The sequence below is a fragment of the Gavia stellata genome, chromosome 5 (genome assembly GCF_030936135.1).
Source record: "Gavia stellata isolate bGavSte3 chromosome 5, bGavSte3.hap2, whole genome shotgun sequence".
In the NCBI taxonomy this organism is placed as follows: domain Eukaryota; kingdom Metazoa; phylum Chordata; class Aves; order Gaviiformes; family Gaviidae; genus Gavia; species Gavia stellata.
Window position 1 is genome coordinate 29881092 of NC_082598.1, and position 14270 is coordinate 29895361.

At 41.6% G+C, this 14270-nt stretch overlaps 1 protein-coding gene across 1 annotated transcript; it reads right to left on the reverse strand.

Annotated features, from left to right (window-relative positions):
• On the reverse strand, positions 1-11052 carry OCIAD2 (OCIA domain containing 2). The gene is given in 8 exon segments (XM_059817929.1): positions 1-82; positions 1336-1441; positions 2450-2497; positions 4680-4733; positions 5621-5714; positions 8244-8332; positions 9165-9336; positions 10960-11052. Coding segments are annotated over 8 exon segments (738 nt in total).
• Positions 11053-14270: the final 3218 nt, after the last annotated feature.

The following is a 14270-nucleotide window of genomic DNA, read 5'->3' on the forward strand; positions in this document are numbered from 1 at the left end:
CTAAGATGCTGAAGGAATTAAACTGTCTTTCTCATTTGATCCTAATTTTGTTTCACATTCTTTGCAAGCATGATGACAATGCCTACAATATTGAAAGCAGATAAAGTATTCAAGAATTTTGCTGGATTTCTTCTAACACAACAGCAAATGTTCTTGAAGAAGTAATCTCTTGCTCATGTTCTGCAATTGTTGTAACCGCTTTATAGGACATAAACTGCAAAAGATGACATCTAAATGTCTCAACCAATAAAACCCCTTTAATTATTATTCTTAACTACCATTTCCAGCAATCCCCAAAATATAACAGGATTTTCTAAGCAGGAAAAGACAGTCCTTGCCATTGTACCTATGAATAATGAGCAAACAGAGTTAGGAGCAAAGCGTATAATACAAAAGAGTGACAAATAGCCACTTTGTGTAACACCATGTGAGGAAAGCAATAGCTTTGTTATGTGGGGGAAGAATGGAAGTGGAGAGACATATGAACAATGAAGAAGCTTCCCATTATCAGTCAGGCATTTTTGTGGGCATAAAAGCTCACACTGGTCTGGGGGAAAGGTGTGGAAAGAGAGAGGAGAATGATTTTGTGGGTAGGACTTTTGGAAACACATTTTGTGTGTGAAAGGTGCGTATGAGAAGCTACACTGGGAATGAAAAGTAGTACTGGCAGTTGAAGGACGAGCTTGGAAGGAAGTTAGAGTGTGATTTGATGGGAAAGAGTACTTTATATATGTAGTTTAGAAAACAATGACTAAAACATGGAGGTGACAGGTGACAGGAGGCAACCATTGAGATCTACCATATGGTTAGAGTTGCGAGGTGGAAAAAATACCCTTGTAGTTTGTGCTCTTTGTGGTTTGGCATGGCAGTATGAGGTGGGCAAAACCACAGAGAAGCATGTTGGAATGTGGATTGAGATTGAAATTGTTGTTAAAATATGAGGATAGTGTAAAAAAAATCGCAGTGTATTTGGCCAGAGGTATGGTACAAAGGAGGACTCAAAGGGCCAAGTGATAATCATAGAAGATCGTGAGACACTTAGAGGCGCAATACTAGATGAAAAGAGAACTAGTAAGTGTTGTTCCATCACACTTAGAAGTACGATAATTTCATTTAAATACTGGATTTCCTAATAACAGGCATTACACTGAGTTTAATTTGCATTTTCTGAAGAATGTTTAGTAGTTTCTAATACTGACATATATAGCCTAAGAATATAAGAGTAGTACCTCATGACCTGATCACAAAATTTAATTTGATAGTTTTGCTGCCTATTGTTTTTACTATTGTAAATACTATTTTGATCTAGGATTAATGATTTAATTAAGCACAAACCTTTTTTATTGTGGACCAAATGGTACAATATCAATTTTCTGGAACTTTTTTTGGCATTCTCCTATGTGAGATGTCTTTCCAATGGCAAAACCTAAGACACCAGCAACTAGAAAGACAGATAACAAAACACTTTTAATACAAGACCTTAAATCAAGAGTCTGCAATTGGCTCCATTTTAATCATACGATGAACTGTAAGTAGCGTGTCTTCTCAAAACATGTTGCAAACACATGTGAAGTTATACAGGGATTACAGGGATGATTTCAATAACTATTGAAAACTGGCTACCTATTGTGAGACATAGCAACTGGTCCAAAAGAATGCAGACAGGATATCATAGTCACCTGAAATTACAAGATTTCAGATTCAGAGGAACAGATTATAGAGAAAGCCCAAATCATTAAATTAAATCACAATGTCAGCACTAATTTCTCTTGCCCTTGTACGCACACCATGGTATTTCTGATTATTGCAGTTTTAACACTTCACTTCTCAGGGCTTCTAAGAAGCTAGAACATCAGCCTGCCATACTACTGCACTGGGGCTTTCACTCATTACAGAGTCAGAATAAAAATATTACTTCAACATCCTCAATTTTCTGTTGAGCTTCTGCTGAAGAGTGAATCAACTTAATTGCTTGCCATTTAAAAGCCACCTTACTGTACCGTTTCTGTACTTTTATTTGTTTTCTTTAACAATGTGGTCATGAACTAGGCAGTTAAGATAAATCAAATGAACATATGAAAAGGAACATACTATTTATATATACTATGAAGGCCCCTTTATACCATAAACTGTGTGATCTGCTACGTATGGCTGATCAATGAGGCTGACATTATTTATAAAACAAAGGTGAGATTGGAGTTTTTACCAGTTTGAGAGGATACATTGAGTAAATATAAGACGCTACTGAAAATGTTTACATTAAAAGAACCTTATTTCAAACATTTATTTTTCAACACAGCAGAATTCTGATTTCCTAAAGCACTGTGGTAATATCTCATAAATTCCAAAAAAGGAAGAGTTTGAAAAGACATTCAGAGACATGCATCTAAGGTCTGCAGATTGCCTGTAAATAACCTTTCTTTTCCTTTTAGAATTGGGTAAAACTTACTTGCCATCTTAGATAATGCACCAAATCTTGGGCTTGCTGAGAAAACGCCTACAATAAAAGGAAATGGCCAGAAAACTTATTCATTTGAGAACCTCACCAGCACTCAAAACCAAAGACAGTGTTTTTCCTACAAGCTTTTGCATTTCTGAAGGTGAAGACTGGACAGAAGTCTTACAAGTCCACTAACTCAGATTTAGGAACATCAGGGTGCTTTCCATTCCACTAGTTCTTAGTGCATCCATTTTGGTGCAGTCCTATAGTCATAGGAGGAAAAAAATCAGGACTTTGCAGGATTCACTTCAGGCAGGGGTTCGGAGGGTAAATCAACATGAAGGCAGCATGGCTGCCACTGGTGACACCTGCAGCACTGCAGGAGGAGGAGATGGTGGCTTATGTCTCAGCACAAACCAGCCTTGCAAATACAACAGCGAACTGCAATCTCTTACTCAGGGTCCAGCTCCTTGTGCTGCGAGAAGCAGACCCAAACTGTTCTTCGGTAGTTTTCTGTGGCTATTGACTAAGCTCGTGTTAAACTGTACCACAGATACCTAGCCTCCTCCTCTGGAGAGGAGAGATCATATATTTTGGCCTTTATGAGGAAAATACAGTGTGCTGAACATGGAAACTGAAAGATTAGCTTTTCCGACCAAAATCCACCTCCCCCCCAGTCCCTGCAGGTGGGACCATTAAGCCTCTACAAGTGTGTGTCTCTGGCAGAGGAGTGCCATACTGTGGAGAAGGGCTCCACACAGCAAGATTGCCATGGCAAAGGGAAGGAAAGTGAACCCTGTTTGCACTGTTACATGCATTCAGACAGTATTAATGAGGCTCAGAAGATCCAGCTTCTTCTAGAGCCAGTGTACTGCGTGCAGTCACCAGAAAGGAGTGTTCAGACAGAGGAGCATTCAGACCATGCTAAGTGCAAGGGCCTTCGCCCACTAGCATCTATGTAATTTGAAATTGAGTCTTCAGGGGAGGGAGGAACAAAACTGTTGTTTGTTTCTAAACAGGCCCCCCTCTTCCAATTGTTGACACACAGTAACGATTATTTAATAAAGGCATTTGTTATTTCTCAGCTGATAAGAAATGTCCAAGTACAAAGGAGAAAAACTGAGAGGAGTACCTAGCATGTTAGCTACTGAGACAACCCCAGTGCCCTTCCTATCACTGCTCACCCCTGTTCAAATGTGTAAACCTTTGCCTTCCCTCACACTCTCCCTTGCTCCTTTCCTCCCCGTCTGCCTACAAGCTCATAGGTCAAGGATGCAACAGGGAACCCACATCAGCCTCTTAGGGTATAGCACAGCTTATAGGTTTTCTACTCTACTGCTCCTGATCATCTTAGTGAAAAAAAAAAAAAAAAAAGAACGTGATGAGGAGGAAACATAGTAATAGTGGGTGGAGCAAAACAAGGAGCTTGCAACCACACACAGTTAGAAAAGGCCTCCGCCTCCTCCATTTGCTTTCTCCCACCACCCATTGCTTCAGGCCCTGTGATTTTTCTCTTCTCCTACCTGCCCTTGCTGTAAACGGCTGCTGATGCAGGCTGAAGGACTGTCTTATTTGCTCCTTTGGGATACACCCATCTTAGCAGTCTTCAGGGTGGATGCCCTTCACTCTTTACCCAAAACACTAACCTCAACCTTATTATTAATCAAGACCCCCAGAGGGAGACTCAAGGTGCAATGTGTGGAACCAGGCTCATCCACCACGTAAATGGAATACAGCTCTCTTTTGTGTTAGCCTGCAGATCGCAAGCCATGTCTATAAAAAGCTCTCTGTCTCCTCACTTTGGCAGTATTCCTTGTGCCTTTGCACTAAAGCTGTATTCATATTGATACGTGGTCACTGTGAAAACATTGCCAGCATTTTTCAAATAAACCAACAGTTAGAGCTACAGTACCCAAATCTGATACCCCGGCTCAGGTTGTATGATGCTCTGCCCTACAAGAAGCCGCAGTGAAGACTCTAATCAAATACATGTGATCATGGTGACAGAATCTAGCCACCAGTCTTTGAATTTGTGAGTTCTCTTTTCAGTTCATGTTCTTTCAAAAGAATGACTGTGGCAATGCATAAATAATGATCAAATCACTATAACAATGATGGTGATGAGTGAGAGGAATACTGATCTTGAAAAACAGCAGGCTTTAGGGAAACTTGCATTTCAGTAGTAATTCCAGAGACTCAACTTCATAACTTAGGACCATCATGTATTTTTTATATTTACCTTTTGAGACTAGCCCCTGGGTGACAAGCATGCTCCCAAGAGACAAAGGAAGAGCTGTTATAATAAAAAGGAGGAGTGTATCTGGTATCAGCCAAAATTTGTTACCTATTTGTTAAATACATTACTCTTTTATATGTTAAATGTTTTATTTGTTAAATGTTTTATTTGTTAAATGTTTTATATGTTTATGATGTTAAACACATTACTCATCTTCTGAACATTAACTTTGCATACTTAAACACCTATTACATCTGCTCATTCAGATTACTATCTCTTCAAAGCAAGGATGCATTCACACAGTGCCAGACATCAGGCATGCTGTAGCTTCTGGAGCTAATGCATTATATATATTTATTAAAAAATAGCTTCCACAGTCTGAGTATCTCCTCTCAGTAGTGCAACACTAGTAATGACAGCAGCTCCAATTAAATGGTGAAAACCTTTTCAATCTTCTCCTTTCAGAAAATGTATAATTTAGATACAAAGTGACATGGTGGACTTACTTAAAAGGCACTAAAACACTGAGTAACTAACCTTTTAGATGTCCTAACACCTAAAGAGTTTCACAAACCCAAGACACATAGCCATGCCTGCCTTTCATTCAAAGGCAAGAATAAGTATGTAATAAAGTAAAACATTCCTAAGGTTGTTTTAATAACGGACTTCAAGAATAGAACCAACTCTATGATCGTTAAAGTAAGTTCATATTAAACAAGAGCTTAATTCAACCACCTTTACCTACAGTAATTATGCAAATAATTCAATTAACCCTATAAAAACATATTGCTCAATTTAAAATAAGGTGACAGAGTTAACCCACAATAATATTCCAAGAAACCCCAATGTATTACAATAGACAACATAGCATTTTGCAGCCAGTTTTGCATAACTACATCAAGAAGTCATTCTCAGTGTGATAAGAACAAGTTTGGATCACTCACCTCTGTACCAGAAACTTTCCTTTTTGCATTCTTCACGGATCCTTGCAATTTCTCCAGCATTGTGAATTTGTGAGATAGGACAATAGAACATTGGTTGAAAGGACAAACCCGGGTTAGTTCACTGAATTTAATCTCACAGGAAGAAAAAAAAAAATAAATTAAGACAAATTATTTAAAAAAACAAATAAAATACAATGCAAAACCCAACCAAACAAGCAAAACTCCTTGTTGTGTTGTTAGCAGTGTGATGAAATATTTGATACCCCAGTACAGAAACAGAAAGAACTACACAGGTTTTAAAGTTAAAACCACTCATCCTGTTGGTCTATATTTTCCTAAAATAGCTCAGCTGCTGCTTACCCCAGAAGTATATTGCTTTATTTCTGTTAGCCATTCTTATGAGCTACATCAGCTTTCTGGGAAAGAAATTACAGGAAATAAAGGCAGAGTGGTAGTTTCTAAAACTGAAGTTCTGCCCCTTACAGAAGTCAATTTAAATTCAGTAAGAGTAGATTTTGCAACTATTCAGAAGAGGGTCAACATAAACTCTGTCAGATTCCCCTAACTAACCTAACTTTCTCTCTGAACAGATTAAATATATTCATGGCATTAACTGAACTCAACCATACTGGCTTCACCTTCATAATAATTACCTTGCCGACAGGCTTCTTTTAGGTTGATGGTAACTCTTTTTTTTCCCACTTTGATTGTGAGAAAAAAGTGACAGTATTCTCTCTTGCATTCTATTATCCATGGTATTGACGTCTATGTAAGTACATTATTTTTCTTTCTTTAAGAGATGACTTGGTTATCAGTGTTAGCAATTGTAGTATCATTATTGGACATCTAAAATATATGGTTGTACTGGTTTTGGCTGGGAAAGAGTTTATTTTCTTCATAGTAGCTTGTATGGTGCTGCGTTTTGGATTTGTGACCAAACCAGCATTGATAACACAGGGATGTTTTAGTTATTGCTGAGCAGCGCTTGCACAGCATCAAGGCCTTTTCTATTTCTAAGGCTGCCCCAACAGTGAGTAGGCTGGAGATGCATGAGAAATTGGAAGGGGATGCAGCTGGGACGGCTGACCCCAACTGACCCAAAGGATATCCCATATATATGATGTCGTGCTCAGCAATAAAAGCTGGGGAAAAGAAGGAGTTGTTATTAAGTTAAAATCAGTTGAAATTTTAACATTTTTTTGTAAAACCACAACCTCTGCAGACATACCTATTCTTGAAAGCAAAACTAGACTTCATAGAACAAGCAGTGCCTTGGGACAAAGAGCACATTGGTCTACTACAGGATTCTACCTCATTTTATGCCCGATTGATCCATGATTTTGTAACCATAATAATGAAATGCATTTACTGGCTGCAGCCACACATTTCACATTTTAGCTAATTAATATCTCAGTCCTTCTTCAAGCACTGCTCCCACTAAAGTTAATGGTGGTGCTGCTTGGGTAAACAGTAGAGAATGGACTCCACTACAGACCCTAGAGAACCACTCCAAACTTCACAGCAAGGTCACAGCAAATACAATAAAATCCAAACAGGCTGAGTGAAAGATGAGGAAATAAGTGTCAGGGCCCTAAGTGCACCAACAGGCTTTGCAACCTTTCTGTCCCCATACACACCCTGCCAGGGGTTTAGTTGCTTGGGCTCAAAGTCAGCTCTAATACGGCACAGTTGTGTAACACTGAATTAGACTGCTGTGAGAACAGCGAAGCTGGGAGAAAGAGCTGCAGGAAGCTTTGCCCAGGGACTGCCCCTCAGCTCAGGAGCTGCATTTAAGCTCAGGCCCTCGCCTTAACTGTGTTGTAGCTATGCCTGTACCTGGCCTTTTACCATGAAGAACCCTACCTTGCCTTGCTAACTTGACATCCTGGCTTACCTACCATCAGGCTTGCCTTATTCCTATGGACTTGCCCAGCAATCACTGGACCAACTGTTGGCTGACCCCAGTTAACATCACTGGATCTGCTCAGCTCCTCTTTTTGGGATACTGTGGGACTGTGCTCCTTGTCCCTGAGGTCACAAGCCCTGCCTGCCTTGCTGTCACTCGTGGCTCCCGGGTCACCTTGCCTTGCAGATCAGCCTACTTTTGCTGCTCTCTGGCAGTGACTGGTTAGCAACGAGGTCATACCACATTTAAATTCCTTGTGGTTAATGACATGCTTACAGCATAAAATGGTAAAATTTGAACCCCTGTGGGTAGACGATTTCTCCAGCAGAGGGGAATGTTCATCTTCTGTACAGCTGGAGGGCAGGTTCTTGTGCAGTACTATTCCCTTCTCCCCTTCTGAATACATACACATGCACGTACACAACTTGATGGGGACAGGTTACACTGGAGTAGTACTCAGACACTAGGGCTCTGCCAGTTCATAACCAGTTTAACTAGCATAGCATAAATCAGAGCCCACTATCTTAAGACTCAGAAGCTCCTAGCCCTCTGAGTGTAGTGAATCAGGAAGAACAACACATAGCCCTTTCTTCTTTTCCTATATATGCTTAAGGCAACAGACATCTGTTTCTCTCTTCAATAAGAGCAACCAATGCAAAATCCCAGTTATTCACTAGCAATAGCATCAAAATAAAAGGGGGGGGAAACCCAGCTTATCCATCCAGTTTGCTTTAGTGGAGATGTCTGACTTCCCTGTTGGGTTGTTTCCGAAGAAATTTTCTCTTTCCTTGCACTCTGCTGCTTATCTTGGTCAGCGGAAATGATGTGGTTTATGCTTGGCTACCTCTCTTTCTGCTAGGTACAAGTGTAAAAAGCCAAAGTATCATATGGATACTGTAAGTTCAGTGTTCACCTAGAAATAGTAATGACCAAGTTGAAAGGAGTATATTTTTTTACAGCAGATAGCATCCAGTCACCTGATTATATACGGTTTACAGCACAGTGTATCACGTATTACCAGTACAGAGTTGTGTGTAGCTTAATTAAAACAGGGAAGTTGGTAAGTACAATCAGATGCTGGATCATGGCCTAGCACAGCACTCTCAATCATAAAGAAATGAGAACAAATATGAGCAAGTAATCCAAAATCTTTCAAATTTTTATTGTATTGCAGGTCAAAAATTCAGCTTCTTTAGTGTGCTGTCCAGAATCACTCTACTACTTCTACCCTCATTGCCATCATCTGAAGTTTTGATTCCACAGGACCCACAATGCAAGCCTATCACAAACCACATCTGCATTTCCAAGAAACACAATCCAGTTATAAAGATGCTTTAAAAAAACCCAAACTATAAGAATAAATAGATTCCAAAGAGTTTGAGTTGCAGCCTTCCATGCCTGATAATTGTGCTGCTTGGGAAAAGCAAGAAGGAATCCCATTTCTTTCTGGAGTAATTCAAACATCTAAACTATGATTTTTACCTAGCACTTTGCTGCTTGGTCTGGCACTTTATTTATCAACATACAGGGTGCTGCTGCTTTTCAAAAAGTACCTTCTGAGAATGCTGGCACTGAGCAAGGCTGAAGTGGCTGAGAAGGACAGAGTTAAACAGGAAACATACGCAACAATTTAATAACCTGAATGGTTTTTGGCATTCATAGTATTGCTGTATAAACCACTTCCTGCACTTATTTTGGGGTCAATTACACAGCTATGTAGTTCAAGCAACGTCTGCTTCATGCATACTGGATATTCAGACAGCAATGCTTTTTTAAGTGATGGAACAGAAGCAACACGACTGCCTCTCGCCTTGGTAAAAAGATTCAATTAAGCATTGCATTCACACCAACCTGCACTTTATTCTCAGTCACTCTCAGAAATGACAATGACCACTGTGTCTTTGAAGAAATTTGAGTTTGAAAATCCGCATAATGTTGGCACAGCCCACAGCTCTTCACTGTCTGCCTCACCCTGACTAAGAGCAATTTAATTTTCCATCTGTCTCTTGTCACTTAATGCAGAAAAGGAGATAAAAGATGAGACAAATGCATAAAACTTTAAAGAGGTTTACATCAATCAAAGACACAAAATATTCTTGTTCTTATCTGCTTTCTTATTCTTATCTGCTCACGAAGCCTACCTGTGCAGACGGTTGCCTAAAAAGTGTCACTGGAAAGTACTACCGACTGATACGGTTTCTAAATGCTGCAACAGATTTTAAATGCCCATCTTTTTCATGAGGATGAAAAAGCTGAGTCACTGGAGAAAATAAATAAAGTGAAAAAAAAATTTAAGGAGTATAAAGCAGGTTATAAAAATTTTCAGCTTGCCATTAACCTCCTATATTGTCTTCAGCAAACATATCTCCAGAATTATAAGTTATTCAGCTACACGTCCATTTCAACATAACAAAGAATCCTCAAAATACGTAGCGCTTTAAGCAGCTTCCTGGTATCTCTCCCACTTGGGATGAAAGCTGAAAGTTATACTGGCAAGAACAAAGCAAAGAGACAGAGTCGAGGTCATCAAAATATTATTTAATTGAATTATCAATATTAGTACTTAGCACACATGCTGCCTTCTATTTGAGGAACGTAAAAGTGTTCCAGTATTTAGGGGCATTGTGACTTGGAAAGACAACTGTCACCCAAAAAATAACTTTATTTGCATTGACCTATGGAAGAAATGTAACTTTCTTGCATATTTTTACTGTAACAGTTAGTTGTTTTCTCAACCAAACTATGTAATTGTTAATGTAACAATTAACTGTATATTCTTTTACCTGCCTTGGCAACATTTCCCCAGTAATGTGAATTCTTCTGTTTAACTGAAATACTTATATAACACATGATTAAATCAATGTGGTTTGCAAGGATCAAATATTCAAAAAACTTCTTCCTATTCTACAAGAACTGTTCCGGATCATTTACTCATTTACAGAAGAAAAGGCTAATGTAAGACTCCTGAAAGATCTTGTGGTTTTGATTCTTCTAACTGGTTGATAAAGAAGCAAGCAGTATGCAAGAAGATAGCTACATTTTTCGGATGTCAGAATTGCCAACTTCATATACTCTGTTTTCAGCAAGAAGCCTCCTTCCAAATAAGTATGGTGACCACATAATTTCTAAGATTACTTGGGGGAAAAGGTGGGAGCCAAAATTGCATGTGTTAACCCATATATACAGTTGACTGTGATCTACAGTGGAGATACAGTGCATTTGCCCAGGGCAGGTGCCACTGAAGTACAATCATCACTGAGACAACCCATGAGGACTTCAGAGAGGCCCTTCAAGGATGGAGTGGCCATTGTGAGGAAGAGGGGAAGACTCACTATGATGTTTCACATGTATTTTCTGAACTGGCACTTTAATTCCAGGCTTTTATTTCGAAGGGGAGTCAACAGAGCAGATGCACTAGGTCTTCAGTGAATACCAACAGCTGGGTGGACACCACGAAGCAGGTGAACGCCTTGCGCTTGCCCAGCCCTGCCTCCGCAGCACCTGCTCGAACGTCTGCTGACGGCATCACTCGTCCAAGGCACAGCGCGTCTAGCCAGAACAGGCCATTACTTTGAGCTTGCTGCTTGCTCTGAGGGCCAACGATGTGGCTGGGGACGTGCAAAATGCCGGGAGGTCAGGGTTTCGTGGGAGGGAAGAGTGGTTGCCATCAGGCCCCGGGCAGGCGTCTGCTGCAGCCAACAGAAGCCTTCCCCACGGCCCCGGCCACCGGGCCTGTTACACCCCGCCCAGCCCGCCTCCGTGCCACGGCCCCGGCGCTGGGCGAAGACCTGTGGGGAAGGGGAGAGGGCCAGGTGTCGGGCGCTGCGGGGAGATTCCCCTTACGAGCCGCCGCCGGCCCCGGGTCGGCCGCCGAGAGCCACGCCAGCCCCGGCCTGCCTCCCGCCGTGACGCCGGAGAAATCCGGCACGGCGGAGCTCAGCCCCTCCGGGACGGAAGGGAGTAGACCGGCGCTCCCCGGGGCCGCGGCGCGGAAGGTGGCTGGCGGCGGGCCGCGCTCACGCCCCGCGGGGCGCCGGACCAGCGGCGGAAGGGGGAGGGGGCGGCCCGGCCCATCCGCGGCGGGGCCCGCACCGCCCAGCCCCGGAAGCCCGTGAAGAGCGGCTGCACAGCAGCCGCGGCCCGGCGGGCACCGACTCCACCCCACGCCCGTCTCAGCCCTCGGCGGCTGAGCCGCCGCAGGGCAGGGTTGCCTGTCCGCTGCCCGCGCCGCCGCTGCCGCTGGGCTGCACCGCCATCTCCCGGCCGCCGGCGGCGCGGACAGGCGGGGCAGACAGCCCGCGGTCCCCGCGGAGCCCGGGGCAGCCCGCCCGGCCGAGAGGCCGGCAGCCGCCGGGGCGGGTGGCGGTGAGCGAGGGCGAAACGCCGCCCGTGCGCGGCCGGAGGGTGTCGGCGCGGCCGGGAGTGCCCCGCCGAGCTCTCCTCAGCCCCTGGCTCCTTGGTCCTGGCAACGTCCGTGACCAAAGCGGCGGTTCACGCCTCCTCAGGGGCTGCTCCGGGGAGAAAAACAGTGAGCGCGCTAGTAAGGTTCCTTCCGAGCTCTCCTATTTCCGAAATTCAGAAACACTGTTTTAGCAATGGTATTTGTGAATCAAGTTAACAGTCACCTAACAGTGTACGGCATACGGTGCTGCGGGGGTCTCCTACGAATTGAAAATACTTTGTGGAAACTTAATGAAATCTCGTTCTTTAAAAAAGAAGGGACAAATTCAGTTTTGACCATTTTGGAATGAAGAGCATTGCTTATCTACTTTGATTTTATACTATGATGCTTATGTAAGTAAATCAATACATTTTAGTATCAGTATTAATAAGAAGTAAGTAAAAAGTAAACAAGTAAGAAAAATATCAATCAATCAATCAATCAAAAATATCAATCAAAAATAATCTTGCAAGAAAAAGTTATCCTGAAAATGTCAGTTCGGGGGGTGGGGTTGTTCCTCTAGGAATACTGAAAAGAAATAGTGCCACTTTCTCTGAAATGAGAAATGCAATGCCTTTCTTTAATGATAAACTTCATAAAACAAAGCATGTAAATCTGAGGTTTATTTTTGCATTTCATCTTTAATAAAAACTGTCTCATTTGTTTTTTGGCAGTGAGACATAGCTTTTAGTAGAGTAGCCTAAATGGTGATATGACACTTTATTGCTTATCTTGAAATGCACAGCTTGTGAGATCAGCATTATACTTCCTTCTCTTGCATGACCTTGGCATCTCAATTTCATTATAAATATGACATAAGTCATAATTCATTTTCTTAAGTCCAAAAAGGCTTTCAGCTTCCAGAAGTCTTGGCTGCTTGAAGCAAGAGTATTCTCTCACTCTTGCCAGCCAAACCAGACCATTGGGCTTTGCTGCTGTAAAATGTGCTCTTCACATGGAGGTTTGGCAAGAGTGATGTCCTAAAACAGCTCTTAAAAGTGTACCTGCATCTCCTGTGATCTAAAAGGTATCCTTGAAATCATAGGTAAAAGAAGATTTAATAGATCCTGGCTATAAGCTATTTTGAAAACCAATATACAAGAAAATCCCATGTGAGGCAAGTCCCTAATGACCAGTTATTTCTTAGCTAGTTCAGCTTAAACTGGTCATAAAATGAAAGAGCAGTGGAATGACAATTTCCTCATGGGGCAAATGATGCCTGAGGATAGTGGTTGCTTGGATTCTTGCACCTTCCTGTTCAAAAATGCCTATTAAAAAAAGGTTAGACTTCTCTTTCATTTTAACTTTACCTTTAAAGTTGGTTATCACAATTGAATATGTTCCTCAAACACTCTTTGTTATTAAGATTTACCTGAAAGTACTTCAGAGCTATGAAAATGGAGAGAAGTTGAGAGAAACCGATAAATCTTAGTGCGTCAGAATAATAAACACAAACCAAAAGAGGGATCCTTACCCCTCCCAGACCAAAACCAATGTTACACATCAAATTAAAAAACAAGAGATATCAAGAATAAAACAACCACTAAGGAACTGAATCCTTGGCTGAGGATTTTTCTACTGTCAGTACAAAGAGGTCAAGGAGCTAAGACTTCACAAACTTGGGGAAGGTTTACAGGCGCCGGCTGTTTGTCTGAAGAACCTTTTAGAAAATGCTGCAGGGTTGCCAGGATCCTGAGGTTCACCACAGTCACCAAAGGCAAAGCCTTTCCAGTGTGTGTGTTTAACAGAAACACTCCATGTAGGCATACAGCACATGACAGGAGGAGGAACTATTATGAAGTGTGATAAATATGGTTTGTTTGTGTGTTAGAAAATCACAAAGACTGTTAATTGCTTAAAAATTCCCTGAGAAAAAAAGACCTGGAGTAACAGAAGCACAGTTCGGTTTCAAAAGTGTATCAGTAATAAAAACATTCAGAGCATGGAAAACCACATAAGAATTACACTGAAGGGCATTGTTCTCATGCTAATGGAAGTATGAGTTAAGGGTGAATGAAAAAACATCAAAAGTCACAGCAGGAAACAGTCAACATACTTCTGAGTAAAACATTAAACTGCCTTCACTATGTACAAGAAATTATGGAGTAGTTTTCTGTGTCCTGGCTGATTCTTGGATGTACTTATTTCTATTTTACACTTGGTCTGGCCTATCTTTTAGTAGAAACAAATGGCTGACAATTATCAGATGTTCAAGCTTCAGGTTTTTCACTCCTCAGTGTGAAGAAGGCTGTAAAATGGCCACAGAGTTTTCTCTTTTGTTAGGCTGCACACCTATATGCGTA